This window comes from Megascapheus bottae, chromosome 11 (genome assembly GCF_031878675.1).
Source record: "Megascapheus bottae isolate mThoBot1 chromosome 11, mThoBot2.hap1, whole genome shotgun sequence".
NCBI classification, from domain to species: domain Eukaryota; kingdom Metazoa; phylum Chordata; class Mammalia; order Rodentia; family Geomyidae; genus Megascapheus; species Megascapheus bottae.
This window is the reverse complement of record NC_143519.1, coordinates 11568846-11588061: the sequence shown is the minus strand read 5'-3', so window position 1 is coordinate 11588061 and position 19216 is coordinate 11568846. Positions and strand designations below refer to the sequence as shown.

Here is a 19216-nt window from a genome sequence, read left to right as displayed (position 1 = left end):
TTCTTTGCCCTTACAGAAGAGCAATCAATTCACACTGTCCTGGCCTGTTCCTGGCTAAATTTATGAAGCATGATGGGCTAATCGGCATATGCCAGGCAATTCCCCAGAGTAGAGAGGTCCAGGATTCAAACATACATGACCTTAGCAAGCCTCCCTTTCCTCATCTGTAAATTAAGTAACAGCACCAAGTACCAGTACTCTTACTGCAGAGTGGCAAGTATTCCATATATCAGCCCATTTGAAGTATGCTGGTTAGGCAGCTCTCTGCACAATACCAAAGGCACTCCTAACTGATGAAGAAACCATCTGCATGGGTGAGAAAGTTGTCCTATAAGCTCTGTCTCCCAAATAGTTCTAGTTACAGGCTTTAGTCATTTTTAGATGGGGTCTCCTGTTTATTCCTGAGGTCAGATTTCAACTAAGATCCTCATCTCAGACCCTCCTCTGGAGCTGGGACGACAGACTTGCGACACCATACCCAGCTTGGACCATCACAATCAACTTGGTGAGATGAGAGCTTGCTAACATCGATCCTCTAACTGGTTTCCTAGCTTCGCCTCTCAAGTAACTGAAGAGCAACCACGCATGCCCAGCCCAGAAATAATACAATTTTAGACTTAGGTCAGTATGTAACTTTCCCACCAAATTTCTACAATGGTCTTCCACAGTATTTAATGGAATTTTTGTTTGTTTGCTTGCTTTTGTTTGGAGTGAGTAGATCTCATAGTTTGTTTCTTTTTATTGTATTTGTCCAAATTAGGATAAATACCAGATGATAAATTCTATGGTCTCATTCATTATACATAGAAACTGAATGATGGGTGACACATGATACTTGGCTTGGTGCTATGCTAGGAAAGGTCATGGTAGAACATGTGTAAAAGATATAACATCTTTCTCCGTTCAGAACAGGTGAATAGGGACCCAAAAGGCACAACATATCATCTTAGCTATGTCTGTTTAGATTTTTTTGGTAGTATAAATCCATTTTAATAGTTAGCACAGCCAAGCGAAATCAGCACCATTATTTATCTTTGTTTTTTGTTTTTCTTTTCTTTTTTTTTATTACAGTGATTTTTTTGTGTGTGTGAATAAGCCTGGTCTTTAACAATGAGCACAACTACAGCTCAGTCACATGAACAAATCAGATATAGGTGCTCAACAAGGAAGCAAAAGAAGAAACCACTCAAGCTGCATCCAGAAATCATCCTGTGTCTATTAAAAAAATTGGTGTCTTGAGCCTAAGTTCCTTTGAGTCTCAAGACACCAATTTCTTCCTCTCTGTACATCACCCTTAAAATAATAATGCTTTCAAAAAAATCAAGATTTGGGGGCCAGGATCATAGCCTAGTGGCAGGGTGCTTGCCTAGCATGCATGAAGCCTTGGGTTTGATTCCTTGGTATCACATACACAGAAAAAGTGGGAAGTTGTGCTGTAACTCAAGTGGTAAAGCACTAGCCTTGAGAAAAGCCTAAGGATAGTGCTCAGGCCTTGAGTTCAAGCCCCAGGTCTGGCAAAAAAAAAAAAATCAAGAATTTGAAGCACAGCTTAAAGTTACAGAAAAAAAAGTTTTATGATCAGTTAAGTAAAGAGCTAATTTTCTAAGACTTCATATAAAGTCTATCTAGTTCTCTATATCCACATATCTCTATACTTGTAGGAATCAAAATTTCATAGAAGAGACAGAAAAGTACAATAAATTATAACAAAATAGTAGCAGTGGTTGGAATTATAAGAGATTTTCAGTAGACGAATAATATCTTTATTATAAAGAAGAATGACCCACAGAAGTATAGCTCAGAGGTACACTACCTGGCATGTATTAAGAGTAGGATTCCAACCCCAGCATCACACACACACGCACACACACACACCTCCACATACACACGCACACATGCACCCGCACAATACTCTCGCACACATAACACCACTTGCTTAGAAGCCCCACATTTCTCAGCCTTACCCGATCCTTCTCTTTCTTGTGTTCCTGATGGAGAACTTGAACTCGTGCTGTCCACTTGCTTTCCTATGAGAGAGCAAAGCATGAAATTTGCTTTTAGCTCTAACATTGAACTCTGGGAGGTAAATATGGGATGATTTCAGGTCAGACAATTTGGTGGGATGCTATCTCACGCATTAAGCAAAACAAAAAGGGCTAGAGACATGGCTCAAGTGCTACAGCACATGCCTAGTAAATCCCAAATACCCACCAAAGAAAAGACAATAGCTGGCCAGGCACTAGTGACTCACACCTGTAATTCTAGCTACTTAGGATCATGGTTCATAGACAGCCTGGGCAGAAAAGTTCAGGAGATTCTTATCTCCAATCAACAAGCAAAAGGAGGTATGGCTCAAGTGGTAGAGTGCCAGCCTTGAGCTGAGTGAAAAAGCCAAATAAGAGCCAGTGCCCTGAGGTCAGACGTCAGTACGAGCCCTATTCCCCTAAAAAGAGCATGGAGGGCATCCACTGTGGTCCCCCACTCCGTACCTGGTTGTCCAGCAGCTGCATCACATTCTGGAAGTCCTGGGGGGGTGGGGGGCGTTCTTCTTTAAACTCATGGGCATCTTTCAATGTGCCTATGTTGGTCTTTATCTGCATATTGGATTTCTGGATTTCCAGCAATTGCTATAAAAGAATATTTGAAACCATTCGAAACAATGCTCTCTCTTTCTCTCTCTCTCTCTCTCTTTTTCTGTCAGTCATAAGGCTTGAACTCTGGCCTGGTGGCTGTCCCAGAGCTCTTTTTGCTCTAGGCTAGTAGTCTGCCACTTTGAGTCACAGGGCCACTCTAGTTTTCTGGTGGTTAAGTGGAGATAAGAGTCTCAAGGACATTCCTGCGCAGGCTGGCTTTGAGACATGATCCTTAGATCTCAGCCTTCTGAGTAGTTGACGATTACAGGCATGAAGCACCGGTGCTCAGCAATGCTACATTTCTATCAGAATGAAATATTGAATAGGATCAGAAAGCAGGCCATCATGTTTGAAATCTGGCTCTCCTTCCAAACATTCCTTGAGCTTCCCTGTTGACTTTGCTGTCCTGTGTCTACCAACTCTGGTTTTTTCCAAGTTAGAATGTGGACAGGACAGGACAGGACAGGTAAAGAAAAACCTAGTTCTTTAAATCTTAGAGAATGGGTGTTTAAATTTTGAATGGGAACCTCAGAGTTGAGTTGTCGGAAATACAAGAAGAGAGCAGGGCTGACTGTTGAACATTAATGTGCCAGGTGTGGTGGTGGAGGCTGGGAATCAAAAAGGAGGATAAGCTAAGAGGATTCCAAACAGAAAACAATCAGGGCTGTCCCAGAGCTGAGCACCCGTGGCTCATGTCTATAATCCTAGCTACTCAGGAGGGTGAGCTTTGTGGATCGTGGTTCAAAGTCAGCCTGTGGGAGAGGGACCCAAAAATCAAGACTAACTTTCTGAGATTCTTTTCTATAACTAACCACCAAAAAAAAAAGTTGTAAGTGGAAGTGTTGCTCAAATGGTAGAATGCCAGAGTAAAAAGCTCAGGGACAGTGCATACACACACACACACACACACACACACACACACACACACTTGTGATAACTTAGTGAGCAGCTTTCAATGTCCAGGGACCAGATCTGTAAAGCCATTAGAGATGTCATGCTCTCATTTTATCCTCCCCCAAATAACTGACCTGAAAACCTCTCAGAAAACCTTCGGAAGTGATATATTACCTCCCCAATCAGGTGGGGACGCATGCGACCACATTTCTAATGTGACCATTTCAGAGGGGGAAAAGACTACCTTTTCAGTAAACAAACCAACCAACCCTGCTCTGACAAACGCTATCTAATGACTAAATGTGACCTGGCATCTTGGACAAGACCCTGTAGTAAAAGGACATCAGGTGGGCTGGGAATATGGCCCAGTGGGAGAGTGCTTGCCTGGCATGCATGAAGCCCTGGGTTTGATTCCTCAGCACCACATACACAGAAAAAAACAGAAATGGTGCTGTGGCTCAAGTGGTAGAGCACTAGCCTTCAGCAAAAGAAGCTCAAGGACAGTACCCAGGCCCCTGAGTTCAAACTCAAGGACTGTCAAAACAAAACAAAAGGACGTCAGGTGAAAACTGAACAGTAAGAAGGACCTAGCGGTCATCCAAAAATGGCTTCCACTTTTGGTTCCTAAATCCTTTTTGGCCACTAGAGGGAGCCACATTGGATTTGTGAATTTCCAGCCACCGCTATTTAAATAAAATTCAAAATCACTGTTGTACTGAGGTTGTGCTTTTTTTTTTTTTTTTTTTTTGCCAGTCCTGGGCTTGGGCTCAGGGCCTGAACACTGTCCCTGGATTTTTTCAAGGCTAGGGCTCTACCACTTGAGCCACAGCACCACTTCTGGCATTTTGCTACATATATGGTACTGAGGAATCGAACCCGGTCTTCGTGCATGGTAGGCAAGCACTCTACCACTAGGCCAAACTCCCGGCCTCCAAGGTTGTGCTTTTATCAGAATGAAGTACTTACTAAATAAAATCAGAGATCAGAACTGTCATGTTTGAAATGTTTTCCCTAAGGATGACTTATCAAATGAGCCCAGAGTTAAGCAGGAGGAGCCTGACTGGCATGAAGGACGATGGATCAGGTTCTTCTGTGTGCAGCTTTGTCTTCATCCATGGTTGGGGCCAAGGCTAGAGACTCATTTAGTCACAATCCTGCTTGTGTTAGACAACCACCCCCTTCTAAAGCAAGGAAGGGGGTGAGGTAAGGGTTTTCTCTTTCCTTCTTTCCTTCTTTCCTTCCTTCCTTCCTTCCTTCCTTCCTTCCTTCCTTCCTTCCTTCCTTTCTTCCTTTTTTCTTTTTTAGTGGGTCATGGACCTTGTACTCTGGGCCTGGGCACAGTCCCTGAGCTCTTCAGCTCAAGGCTACCACCCTACCCCTTGAGCCAAAGCCCTGCTTCCCATTTCCTACTGGTTAATTGGATATAAGGGTCTCATGCTCTGGGGCCGGGAGTTTAGCCTAGTGGTAGAGTGCTTGCCTAGCATGCACGAAGACCTGGCTTCGGTACCACATACATAGCAAAAAGCCAGAAGTGGTGCTGTGGCTCAACTGGTAGAGCCCTAGCCTTGAGAAAATCCAGGGACAGTGCTCAGGCCCTGAGCCCAAGCCCAGGACTGGCAAAAAAAAAAAAAAAAAAAAAAAAGAGTCTCACGCTTTTTAGAGCCCAGGCTGGCTTTGAACCGTGATCCTCAGATCTCAGCCTCCTGAGAAGCTAGGATTACAGGCGTGAACCACCGGCACCTGGCTCCCTCTGCCTTTCTGACTCAGCTTTCTTTTCCTCTCACACTGGTCTGAATCAACCTAAACATTCCAAAACTAAGGGAGGAGACTGTGTTTTGTGCCTTCTTCTAATGTTCCCAGGACTATTCTTCAATGGAGTTTAGGGCCCAAACTCCTACTGCACAACAAAATGACAGTCCTAGCCTGTACTGTCTTTTGTGTACCTCAAGGTACACAAGACTCAAGGACTAAGGGACTCTGAACCACAGCATGGCATAGGACCTTGTAATCCTCTGGCCCAAATGCCTGGCTAATTCCACCTCTCGAGGCATCCAGTATATATACTGAGGACTTCTAGCTTTGGTACTTACATATTCCAAGGCGGAGTTCTTCGAAGTTAACTCTTTAAACTCCTTCATAAACATCTCCTTGACTTTTTCCATTTCATCTACTAGTTTCTCCTTTTCTTCCTCTTTCCATCTATCAAATAACTTCAGAAAATCTTCTTCTTTTGCTCTTTGCATTTCATATTCCTGAAATTATTTTAACACATGCCTTTAAATAGTTTTGCTAAGGGAGCAACCATGCAAAATTTAAAATGAATGGTCATCGCTTCATCTCAAGGCTATGTGTTACCACTGCTTCCTTCAGTTAGGCTTAAAATAAATATTCTGGCAGGCCTGAGTACAATGAGTCTTCCAAATTTAAGGTAGCGGCACACAACATGTTCTTACATCTCTCAAAGCGATTGCACGAACACAAAAGGTTCCAACTTTTCATGTTCCCTGAACTTACATACCAGATATACAAAAATTATAATACATTATTGATTATGCTGTAGCTGTGATGAACCTAAAAATATTTTACTAAGGAAAAAAGCCAAATACAAAATGTTATAGATTATATGACTACCTCTATATAATACATACAGACTAGACAAATTCATGAGGACAGATAAGAACATTAGTAGTGTCAGGTGCTGGTGTCTCAGTCTATAATCCCAGTTATTCAGGAGGCTGAGATCTGAGCTCGTGGTGACTGGAAGACAGCCAAAGTAGAAAAAGTTGAGAGACTTAGCTTCAGTTAACCTGCAAAAAGCTGGAAGTGGTAAAGGAAAAAACCAAGCAAGAAATAGGGTCTTGGAGTTCAAGTTCTAGTACCAGTATACATGTAGATAAACAACACTTGTAGTCACTAGGAAATAAAGTTAATTGGAGTGATTTTTGAATGCATATAGACTACATTCCTGGAATGATAGAAAAAGTTTAAAACTAGGGCATCACATTGGTTTACAACTATTGCTAAGTTCAGAACATGGCCTTGCCTATAACTTGATTTTAGCCAGAGACACATGCCAAACTTCTGACACATAGACATATAATATAAAATAATAAATGTGGGTTGTTTTGTAGAAAAAGGGAAAAATTAAACAACCTTCAGCCAAGACACAGCTACTCAGAAGGCTGACATCTGAAGATTGCATTGTGAAGCCAGCCCACAGGCGACAGCGCATGAGAATTATCTCCAATAAACCCTCCAAAAGGCAGTAGTGGTGCTATGACTCAAGTGACAAGAGGGCTAGTCTTGAGCAAAAAAGGTTCAATGGGGGTGGGTGGAGTTTGGCCTAGTGGTAAAATGCTTGCCTAGCATGCACGAAGACCCAGGTTCGATTCCTTGGTACCACATACACAGAAAAAAAAAAAAAAAAAAGGCTGGAAGTGGTGCTGTGGTAGAGCTCTAGCCTTGAGAAAGCCTAAGGACAGTGCTCAGGCCCTGAGTTCAAGTCTCAGGACTGGCAAAAACAAAACAAAAAAACACCACCATCAAAAAACAAACCTTCAAAAATCAGAGAATATGGCCAACGTGGTGGCTCAGGCCTGTAATCAAGCTACTCAGGCAGCTGATCACAGTTCAAAGCCAGCTTAGGCACTGAAGAACCTGAGACTTTTATTTCCAATTAACCACTAGGAAACTGGAAGCGGGGTTGTGGCTCCAGGGGTAGGGCAGTAGTCTTGAGCTGAAGAGCTCAGGGACAGTGCCCAGGCCCAGAGTTCAAGCCCCATGACAAAAAAAAAATCAGAGAATATATGTTTTGTAGTAAAATACTAAACACTACATGTTTACAGTTCCATTTTATTGAGTCTTACAAACTCCTAAATGTCCTGCAGAAATGGAGTTCATGGCACAAATGAATAACACATCGTGAACTACAATTAAAAATGCCCCGGGCTCCAGGTCCCTCATACCTTGGAGAATCGCGTGGCGTGAGCGTGCTGCGCAGACTCCAGCTGAGACTTGGTGAGCTGCAGCTGCTCCTTCAGCATGTCAATCTCCTTCTGGAGCTTGTCTGTCTGCACCTTTGTCTTATACTCTGTAGCAACAGAAAACACGGTTACCATGCCCATCTGACACTCTACTGTGGAAAACTTACAGGGCACACTCCTATGGATGAGAAGCGGAATCAACAGAGGAAACTGCTCTAATCTGGGGTATAATCACGAGCATGTTTTTTATTCTTTCCTGTTTCTCTACAGCCCTTCCTATGATCAGGAAAAAACTTGTTTGTAGCCAACTCTTTGGGCCACTATATAGAGGCTGAATTACCCTAAAGAGACAGTAAGAAAAGCCCTGTTCAGGGAGCAATAAAGATAACAAGGACTCATCCAGTCTCTTTTGACCCAGTGGTACCCTGGGTCTTGGAGGGGTTCCCGCTATTCCTATCCAAGTCTAGCAGGGAAAGAAGGTGCCATTGCACTAAAAGTTCCCACCAAACTCTCCAAACACCCCCCCCTCAGTGCTCAGGTAAGCCGAGGACTGGCATTCCAGATGCAGACACCCTTTACGACTAGGGCAAAGTGAAGAATTGAAAAGTTGCCAAAGGAATCAACAAGTGAAGGGAAGAATACTTATGTACATGTACTTACATGAGGATGTACACATGACTGAATGGGTATACATGTGTCTGTGAGTGTAGACATGAAAGGGATGGAAACCAAAGTAGAAAGTCAGAATCTCAAAGATGACCTGAAGAAATAATACTCATCTCAGAGTCTGAAATACTCTCTGAAACGAGTATGAGATAAGAGTAAGATACTGAAACAGAAGAGAGAGAAGGTCAGTTGTACACAGAAGAATGGTAGGTTCATTAAATTATTTCACCGTTCCCCTTTTCCAGTATATTGCTAACTTGAATATCAGCAGTCCATGGTTTCTCAATGGAATTTGATAACTGTTAATTCTTGTTTCTAACAAAGGGTAGTGATTTCCCAAGGACAGGTTATTTTCCTGGCTTGGAACAGGAATGGTAACAGATTAACCCTAAGTGGGAGAATAATAAACAAATTAGCTTAGTTGCATATATAGAAATACCCAAAACACTCAGTTTCAGAATGAGAATTTCTATGGGTTCATCTGGGAGAAAGCCTTGATCTGCTCATGGAGACTTAAGTTAAAAAGAACTGGTTCCTTGGTGAGCTGAAACATTGTCTTGCTTATCTGTCTATACTCTGTATTCTCAGTAGTTCATAGCACTTCCCAAATCAAAAAAAACAAAAATTTTCCCTTGATCCCAGATTTTGGGGTAGATAAAACCTTGCGAATCCACTATCCTTCCCAGAAAACGTTATTGAAACCAATATCTGGGTCCAGTAGATTCATGGTTCTCAACTCTGCTCACTCAGGTCAGGTTTTTGTCCCCACTGAAGGGGTTTTGTCAAGGTTGGGAACAAAAATCTTACCAAGTTGGCTCAATTCTCCATCTGCATCTTACGCTCTATCTCGGGAATATTCCACACTCCTGACTACTGTCTCCTTCTTGACATACTTTTCCTTTGCTCTCCATAACAGCACATTCCTGTTCTTCCATCTGCCCATACTTGTTGTTTTCCACAGTCCACCTGTTCTTTCTGGGCTCTGGTGTTAAGGTTGAGGTAGGCCACAGGTCTTCTGTCTTCTATCCAGATGACCTCAGCCAGCCTAGCTGTGTCCTCTAATGACTCCCAGACACATGTCCAGCCTGGGTCTTTGTCTGCAAACCTCTGTACGATGTGTCTGTCTATTCTGTGTATGATATAAATGTATCTCGGCCAGTAGATACATCCTCTCTAGATTGTTTTCTCTACCCCCCAGCCTCCATCACAGAAAAATTTCACCATGCAACGAAACACAAAAACAGCCACAGGATCATCTTTATCCCTTCTTCTCAGAATTCTGAGCCACTGATGTCTGTAGTTTCTATGTCCAACACAAATGTAGCTTCATCTTTATGTCCTAAGCACAGCCCTGGGATGTGATCCAAGCTCCTGTTTTCTCCTACATTGGCCTCTGTACAGCTTCCTGACCATTCCAATCTTCCACTTCCATCAATACCATCTGTACATCCAGAACTCATTTAAAGGTCCTGATTATATCATGACCCTCCACTACCTAAAATCCTCCATGACTTAGCCAGGTGCTGGTGGCTCACACCTCCAATCCTAGCTACTCAGGAGGCTGAGGTCTGAGGATCATAGTTTGAAGACAGCATTGGTGGAAAATTCCTTGCGAGACTCCTATCTCTAATTGACCCCGAAAAAACTGGAAATGGGGGCTAGGAGTTTGACCTAGTGGTAGAGTGCTTGCCCAGCATGCAGGAAGACCCGGGTTTGATTCCTCAGTACCATATACACAGAAAAAGCCAGAAGTGGTGCTGTGGCTCAAGTGGTAGAGTGCTAGCCTTGAGGAATGCCCAAGGACAGTGCTCAGGCCCTGAGTTCAAGCTCCAGGACTGGAAAAAAAAAAAAAAAAGAAACCTGGAAATGACTCTGTGGCCCAAGTGGAAGAGAGCTAGCTTTGGGCACAAAAAGGCTCAGAGACAGTGCCCAGGGCCTGAGTTCAAGCCCCCACAACCGAAAAAAATAATCCTCCACGACCTCCAATTGCATGTATAAAACATCCATAAATAAGGGCCTTCAAGGCCGCCTCCTGAGATCTGGCACCTAACTCCTCTTCTTTTTGTCCTTAATCATGCTGTCCTGTCCCTGCCCATTTGAGTTCCTGCACCTGAGATGCTGGTTTTCCTGACTCTCATTGGACTGGAAATTCTTCATGATTCTGGTCTCTGATTGGCCATGATTTCCTCGGCACAGCCACCTCTGACCACCTAGAACCAGCGTCCCTCCCCGTTCTCTTGTTTTATTGCCTTCATCATATCTGCTACCATCTCTCCACTACTTGTCGTAGCATGTCTCCTCAGCCCATGCATTACAACTTCAGGACTTCTCTATTTGGCTTGTGGCTATGAACTTTTCATGCACATCGTAGAGACTGAGTATTTGCCTCCTGGATGAACAGGGCCTGTGAGCCTTTCTCCAAAAAGGACTGAAAAATAATGCACTGGACCATGTCTCACTGAGAAAAACAAAAGGATGTAGGGAGAAAATAGCTTGAAAAGAGAGCTCACTCCTTACCAAGGCGAGAGTCTGTAGGGTGGCGGCGTTGAATGTGACTCTGGAGGAAAGCTTGGTTCATAAAGGCCTTGTCACAAAAATGGCACTGGAAGGAAAGCAACAATTCAAGCATGTATAATAGGTGTCTTCCCGCTGAGCTGCAATTAACATCTGGATACCTGATGTGCCTGCAATCTCTTGGGAGTTATGTCTCCCAACAACACTGCCCCGGCAAATGATACTATAAGCGCAATTCAGATTTTTACAAATGTAAAACCAGGCTGTTCCTTCCACACGGGACACAGACCATGAAGAATAGCTTTTGATATTAATTAATTTGGGGCATTTTCTGGAATCTTCCATTGGTGTTCTTATTAGATTAGTCACTTCTACTTCATCATCATCAACTCGTTCATGGCACTCTTGCCTGTATTGATAATTTTACATGTATGGCCCAAGGAAGATGTTATAAACACCCAAATGACCCTTGGCAGAAAACAGATTCCCCACCCTTGAGGAACTGTACTTGATTCTGTGATCTTCCCAGCTTTCTCCTCAGAATACAGCATAAGACATGGGAACAATGCTGGCGGATATGTGATCTGCTAAAATCAGTTCTGAGAAGAAAAACATCAATTCTACCACTACCACTATTTTTCTACTTTTCCATTGATTCATATTTTGGGCAGAAATTCAGCTTTTCCTTCTATTAGACTCGTCTGATATACTTTATAGATACCATATTTCCTCTGTAAATATTGTAGAAGGGCCTCCTAAAAGATAGGGCTTTCTTGTAAGCATAACATCATTATTAGTAATATCATAATGGTTCTCTTAATATCATAAATCCAACTTTTGTGCATGCATGTGTGTGAGATACGGCTTGAACTCGGCCTGGGCACTGTCCCTGAGCTCTTCAGCTCAAGGCTACCACTCTACCCTTGAGCCAAGCCCCTCTTCCTGTTTTCTAGAGGTTAATGGGAGATAAGAGTCTCAGGTTCTTTTGTGCCCAGACTGGCTTTGAACCTTGGTCTTCAGATCTCAGCCTCCCAAGTAGCTAGGATTAAAGTGTGAGCCACCGTACCTGGCTATGACTCCAACTTTTTTGGTGTAAAAATTAACAGTGGAGAGAAAAATAAAACAAAATGTGAACATTGCCTATATAGTAACAAACAGCCATCTATGTTTCTGTCCCTCACCAAATTTCACATGTCATCTCAAAAAGTATTTTTTTAATCTTTTCTTGGCAGTGCTGGGGTTTGAACTCAGAGCCTTATGCTTATTATACAGGTTCTCTACCACTCAAACTAGGTGGCCAACCTTTTTTTTTACTTTTTGGCCCATGTATTGGCATTCCAGGCTGTAGATTTATAATAGGCCATCATTCAGTAGTTACTTAAAAAGGGATGGCACTTTTATTTTAAAACCTTTCATATATAGGCATTCTCTTTCTATTTTACTTTTTCTGTCTGTTTCAGATGTTGTAAGGTAAAGTGTGAAGAACAACAGATAAAATACATTCCAATACTAAACCCCTCATAAATTAATATAATGCCATAAACATATAATGCCATATACACACAGGAAGAAAAAAGCTACCGGGAAGCAGGTATCTTTACTTGTTTCAAATCTTTACTCCCCAATTCTTTTAAGTTTGGTTTGGTTTTCGGGGGTATTGTGGTTTGAACTGAGGATCTTCCTAGACAGGCATTCAACCCCCGCAGCTGTATTCCCAGCTCATTTCGCTTTTTTTTATTTCAAAAAGAGTATCTCTCTTGCAATCCTGACTACTCTGGGGACTGAGATGTGAGGATCTCAGTTCAAAGTCATCCCGGGCAGGAAAGTCCATGAGATTTTCATCTCTAATTAGTTTACCCCCCCCCCTCGCCCCCGAAAAAAAGCCATAAGTAAATCTGTGGCTCAAAGTGGTAGAGCATTAGCTTTGAGCAAAAAGAGCTCAGGGAGGGGCTGGGAGTGTAGCCTAGTGGTAGCCTAGCATGCATGAAGCCCTGGATTCGATTCCTCGGTACCACATATACAGAAAAAGCCAGAAAAAAAAAAAGCAGTGCTGTGGCTCAAGTGGTAGAGCGCTAGCCTTGACCGTCAAAGGACATAGCCTAGGCACTGAGTTCAAGCCCTAAGATTGGCAAAAAAAAAAGAAAAAGAAAAAGAAAAAGAAAAAGAAATGAGTTTAGGGATAGAGCCCAGGCCCTGAGTTCAAGCCCCATAACTGACAAAAGGGAAAAAAAATCTGCTTATATTGCTAGTAAATAGACAGCAATCAGAGAACGAGTCTAAATTCTATTGCAAGCCCCACACACAAACTCAGTGCTGGCATTTTTAACTTTTGAAAGGTTATTGGCTGGTAGCCTCTATTAGATACAAATTCATGGGTTGGGTATGTAGCTCAGTGAGAGAGCATCTGCCCTGCATCCCTGGATTGGAACCCTACCACAGCAAAAATAAAAGAATAAAATAAACACAAATTCATGACTGTAATCTAAAGTTGTACGAGTTAATAAAACTACTTGTGTCCCCTAGATCTTATTACTGGCCAACTAGTCTTACCTTCCTAGCTATATTGGTGTAGAACCCCTGCCACCTAGGTTTCCATTATTCCTGGCCAGTCTTTGATGACCCAACCCAGAATTACTGCTTCGTGTTCACTGTAACCTTCTCCTTCTCATCCTTCTCTCCCTCCGCAGATTTGTCCTGTGCAGTGTTAATCACACCATGTTCTCTGCCCAATATTCCCTTCACCAATATTCAAGCTTTGGATGCATATACATTTAGTCTAAATCCCTGGAAAGCAAGTGTAAGAACAGGTTTGTCCGCCTGCTGTTTGCTTCCATTCTTTCATCCAATATTCCGTGGGCTTTCTCCAAGTAAACATGGGCTGCAGTGTCCCTAATCCTCAATCACAAGTCTGAAATGCTCCAAATACAAGAATTTTCAGCAGAGAAATACCACTAACAGAAAATTCCACATGAATTTTGAGATCTAGTATGAAAAATCTCAATCAAAATAAATACACACCAAGAATATTGTATAAAATTACTTGCAAAACAGAGAGAGAACAAGGGAAGGGGTGACATTGCCCAAAAGGAAATGTACCCTTCACTTAACTTATATTCTTCTGTATATCATCCTTATAATCATAAAAATTTTAAAAAAGTACTTCTGGGCTTTAAATGCATTCAACACACACAAACATACAGGAACACACACGCACATACAGTATATATAAAATAAATTAATGCCATGTTTACACTTGGCTCCCTTCCCCCAAGATAACTTACTATGTATATGCAAATATCCCAAATTGCAAAATACGTTTCTGGTCCAAGAATTTTGGAGACAGGACAGCCAACCTATACACTGATAGCTGTTATACTCAGAATTAAAACCTTTATCTTGAGCTCAATGTTAAACTCATAATAGTTGGGAGATCAAACGTACAAAACCCCAAATCCCTAATTCTTTAAATACTATTGTTAGGTAAGTTAGGAATCTTAGGAGTGGAGCGTGGCTGAAGTGATAGAGTCAAATGCAGGGCCCTGAGTTCAAATACATTTACGACCAAACCAGAACAGATTATGCAACAAAATAAAAAACTCTTGTTTATAGGAAGTATATTGAGAAAATTGGGAGTCAGTAACTTGATATAAATGGTTTAAAAGTCATAACAATATAGAGAAAGCAAGAAAGGCAGCAATGTGTAAAAATTGTCAATAACTGATGAATCTGTGTGAAGGATATATCAATCATATTGTTTTTTAGCGTGTGTTTCAGTACTGGGTCTTAAACTCAGGGCCTGAATGCTATTATTTAGCTTTTTTGCTCAAGGCTGGCGTTCTACCACTTGAGCCATGACTCCATTTCCCACTTTCTGCAGACTACTGAGAAATAATAGTCTCCTGGACTTTCCTGCCTAGGCTGGCTTTTGAACCACAAGCCTCAGGTATCAGTCTCCTAAGTAACCTGGATTTCAGGTGTGAACTCTGGAGTCTGCCTCTTTCTACTATTCTGATAACGTTTCTGTCATTTTGCAAACATTAAAAAAAAAAAATTGAGGGCCGGGAGTTGGGCCTAGCATGCACGAAGACCTGGGTTCGATTTCTCAGTACCACATACATAGAAGAAAGTCGGAAGTGGAGCTGTGGCTCAAGTGGTAGAGCTCTAGCCTTGAGGGGAAAAAAAAAAAGCCCAAGGGCAGTGCTCAGGCCCTGAGTTCAAGACCCAGGACTGGCAAAAAAAAAAAAAAAATTGAAGTGAGAGGGGGGGGAAAAAAAACCCTCCACAAAAATCAATCATATTTCAGGCTATCTGGAGGTTGATTTCCACAGCAATTTGTGCACAGCTGATTTCTCAAGATTCTAATTCTGAGGCGGCAGACTCAATCCTCTCGATAAAGTACTGCTGGCAATACTCGTTATCCCGATTCTCTGGCCAGCTGCAGAAGGCAATGCATTCATTGGGTTGGTGCAAAGGGCCAGGGAAGGCTGTGTCTTTGCGACTTGGAACATGGGAAGTGCAAGTTTATTAGAAAGGGCCCCTGGGTGGCTACGGGAGGCTGTGGGTGGCTCTGGGTGGCTGTGGGTTGGGGACCAGGCGCATGGCGCGTCTGCTCACCTGGTAATAGCTGGCCTTGGCCTCCATCATGAGCTGCTGGGCGGACAGCATCTTCTTCCTGCGCTTGCACTCCTCCTTGAGCAGCTTGATCTCGCCGGCCTGCTGGCTGAGCAGCTGCTTGCTCTGCTCGCAGTCGCCCAGGCTGAGGCGCAGCCGCTCCTCCACGCCGTGCAGCTGCGCCGTCAGGAAGTCCTGCGAGTGCATCAGGTACTCGATGGTGAGCTGCGCCAGGCGGATGAGCTTCAGCAGCACCGGGTCCACGCCCGACTGGCAGTGCGGGCACTTCTCGTCCTCCAGCTTGCAGAAGGTGATGTTCATGATGTTCTCCTGCAGCGTGAGCACGTCCACGGCTCCCGCCACCTTGTCCACGTCGATGGCGCTCAGACGCCGCCAGTCCACGCTCTCCAGGCGCGGGCGGAACTGGAAGAAGGGCAGGGGGCCCGACGCCGAGCTGGGGGGGACGTAGGCCATGGAGGCTGCGCACGCCGTCGGGGCGTCCGACCCGTCGGGACTGCTGACCAGCGGGTAGTAGACGTGCTTCTGGAAAGGCTGCAGGGAGGAAGAGAGTGCTCAGGGAGGGAAAGGGGGGGATGGAGAGGAAGGCTGGGAAGTGGAGTGTCGCAGCTGTCCCCATCCCCCACGGGGGTACCCCTGACTCCCGCCTCTTACCATGCTTGCAGGCCAATCCGCCGCCTATGCTTGCATGGAAGGGGCGGTCCAGTCTCTTCTACCCGGCCTGGGCCGCCGCCGCCACCCGCCTTGGAAGCAGGAAAAGCACAGGACCCCGATTGCGGTGGTGGTGGTGGTGGCGGCGGCGGCGGCGGCGGCGGCGGCGGCGGCCGGAGGGCTGGGCGTCCAGGACGTTGCTATGGCAGCGCCCAGCCTGGACCCGCCAACACCGGGCGCGTCCGCCGGGGCGCGCGCCCTCCCGCCTGCGCCTGCGCGTGTCCTCAGCGTGCGCCCAGGGCCCTGCGGGACCAGAGAAGGAAGATGATGTGGTGTGCAAGCTGGAATGGTCATTTCTTGTTCACCTCCTGGCCGGGAAGGAACTCAACACCAATCTCCTGACCTTTACTGCTTGGCTTGCCAAGTCCCTAGACCCCTCCCCATCTCCTGGCCAGAACTTTCCTCCAGCTACCATCCTCTAGTGGTCCACTCCCGTCCTCTTAGGTTTTGAGGTTAGATCATGCTGATCCATTACATGCAATTTAGGAGATGCATAACAACAAAATACATAAATGAAGTGAGGGCAAACGGCCAACAGGAAAATCTGGGGTCACAAATGTTCCACCGTGTTAATTGCTGGGTTAATTACCTGTCCAATGTCCTGGGATTGGACGCTTACAATGAAGGGTTGATACACACAGTAAAATTGTTTCAAATACTAACAATAACCATATTCGATGGCAACCTTTCTAAATCTCTTCTGAAGACTTAGTGTGTGTGTGTGTGTGTGTGTGTCTGGGAGCGCGCGCACACACAGTCGTGCGTACATGCCAATCCTGGGGCTTGAACTCTAGGCCCTGCATTCTTGTGTGGCTTTTTCACTTAAGCTTGGTGCTCTACGGTTCAATCCACAACCCTGCTTCTAGTTTGGGATGGTTAAATGGATCTAGAAGTCTCACAAAGTTGTCTACCTGAGCTGTCTTGGAACTGCAGTCCTTACCTTAGATCTCAGCTCCTGAATAAGACTACAAGTATGAACCACATGTACCCCGCCAAAGATTCTTTTTGAAAGACATTTTTTTCGTCCTCTATGGGATGGCAGCCTAACTACGTTTTGATAAAAACCAGAACTCTCCGGGTATGTCAACAGTTCCCTGGCCCTCCCAAAGAGAAACGTTCTCAAAATGCTGAAGATAAAGGCGGACTGTCAGAAGGAACTTCAACCACTATTTTCCACCCAAGTTATAGAGGCACGGTATTTACCTTACAAATGCATGGGGGGGTTGCATTCTATTTTCTGGAGAGGCCAAGCTATTTCTAGTACTGACTTGAAGACCTCAGGCCTCTCATTTTGGGGGTCTTCCTGGGGTTGCCAGTGGTTACCACGAAGGTCAGGGAGCTGAGGAAGAGCCAGGCATTCCTCAATCCACCAGGGAGGCCCTGTGTAGACCAATCATCAGGAAATTTTTTTTCTTTCCTAAGCAGCCAAGTAAAGAAACAGAAGAAAGCAAAGCAAATTCTGAATTACTAAAAATTCAGTTGTAACACCCAGAATTTTTTTTTTTAGGCCTTTTCTGATACCGTGAAGCAGAAATTAATGGGAAACATCCCAGAAATAAAACTTGGCCCTTCCTATAAATCATAGTCACATAATAAATCACCACAGAATTCACTAGACAGGTTGACATACAAGAAGTAGATAGGCTCGTTTGGTTCTTCCTTTTACTTGTTGGCTGATCTAGAACAAATCTGTCAGCGCTAGGCCTCAGTTTCCCCGTCTCTTGAAGGGCAACAGGATACCAACCTGGCAGGTCTGTGGATTCGGGGCGCCATCCACTGGGTGCAGGATCTGCGGGAACAAGGACGGCGGGATCTCTTGCTCACCTATGTGTCCCCGGCACCTAGCGCAGGAGGGCGGGGAGAGGGAGATGAGAATCAGCCCGGGGGACAGGGAATGAATGAATAAGGACAGAATGAACTGGGCGCCTCGTCGGGTCCGTTCCCGGACCAGGAAGGCTCGCCCTCTCCCCAGCCTCTGGCCCGCTGGCCGGAGGGGCTGACCGAGGAGGCAGCCCGCGCGCCCCAGCTGCGCTCCAGGCGAGGCGGGGCGCAGGCCCCAGGCGCCCATCCTCCCGGCGTCGCCCCCACTCCCGCCTGGGGCGTCCGCGGCGGGATCCCCTTGCCCCCTCCCAGCCCCCGGATCCGATCTCAGTTACAAGATGGCCGGAACGGGCAAAAAAAAAGGGGGGGGGCATTCTTTTCTGTTCCCGCCGCCCTTCATCCAGAGCAGGATCCCCATCCCTTCCCGGAGCCTTTCTGTTCCCGGAGCGCGACACCAGCCAAGACAAAGGCCGAGGGAGCGGGGGGCCCCAGGGAGGGGGTAGAGGGGGGGCTTCTGCGCCCCTCCTCCAATGGCGAGATGGGGAGAGGGGATTGCAGCAGCGGTGCAGCCCCGAAAGGCGGGAGGGAGGCCGGGCCTCGCCGTCCCGGAGAGATGCTGCGTCCCCCGCGGGGCGCCTGGCGCACCCCAGCCCTCGGCTCACCCCAGCTGCGCGCTCCAGGGCCAGTGCCGGGCGCTGCTAGCGATCGGGGCGTCACGGGGGACCCAGATCCGAGGGGGGCTGCCGGCGCGGCGGCGAGGCCCGCGGAGGCCCAGGGGCGGCCGGGCGGGCTCCGGCGGCGGGCAGGCTCCTCCTTCTTCCAGGGTGCCAGGCGGTGCGTGTCGGGTGGTCCGGGCGAGTCCAGGCCGGGCAGCGGTTCGCCTGGCGCCTCCTCGAGCCTTCGCAGCCTCCGGGACGTGGGTGCCTCGGGATCCCCCACCCCCCTCCCGCCCCCTCCCCGACGCGAGCTCCTCGCCCGGCCTCTGCCCACCGCGGCTGGGCTCTTCTGGCAGCTGGGCGGGCCCGCGCGGGTCCAGACCGCAGCGCAGAAATGCGCTCGGCCAATGGGGCCGGAGCTGCAGACACGTGGTGTGGGGCCGCGCGCTGTTGCTGGCGAGGGTGGCAAACCCCGGGAAGACTTTGAAAAAAAAAATACTAAACATAAATAAATAAATAAATAAATAAATAAATAAAACATTCATCCCTACCCTGTGATTAGGCAGGGTTGATGTGAATTTTCTCCTCAGAAGAGATGCGAATGCAATGGACCCATCGAATGCATTTCTGTATTTGAGCTATCTAAATGCCAGCGCGGACTAGAATTTAAACTCTCGTGGGTTGCTTTTTTTGGGGGGGGGAGTTGCCC

The 19216-nt window shown here is 45.8% G+C and overlaps 1 protein-coding gene and 1 long non-coding RNA gene across 2 annotated transcripts in view; both read right to left on the bottom strand.

The window, feature by feature from the left end:
* The window catches only part of Dzip1 (DAZ interacting zinc finger protein 1), a 49630-nt gene extending 33777 nt beyond the window's left edge, over positions 1–15853 (bottom strand). The window contains exons 1-6 of the mRNA XM_090341962.1: positions 15305–15853; positions 10694–10778; positions 7493–7617; positions 5618–5779; positions 2490–2627; positions 1965–2027 (exon numbers count right to left, since the gene is read on the bottom strand). Coding sequence (XP_090198088.1) covers positions 1965–2027; positions 2490–2627; positions 5618–5779; positions 7493–7617; positions 10694–10778; positions 15305–15775 — 1044 coding nt within the window. The 5' untranslated portion in view covers positions 15776–15853. The remainder of the gene's footprint in view (positions 1–1964; positions 2028–2489; positions 2628–5617; positions 5780–7492; positions 7618–10693; positions 10779–15304) is intronic.
* A 1920-nt stretch (positions 15854–17773) lies between these two features.
* LOC150056752 (uncharacterized) lies at positions 17774–18833 on the bottom strand. The gene is made up of 2 exons (XR_016537090.1): positions 18514–18833; positions 17774–17871 (listed from the first exon to the last, which is right to left on the bottom strand). It is a non-coding gene; the product is annotated as an uncharacterized LOC150056752 (long non-coding RNA).
* Positions 18834–19216: the final 383 nt, after the last annotated feature.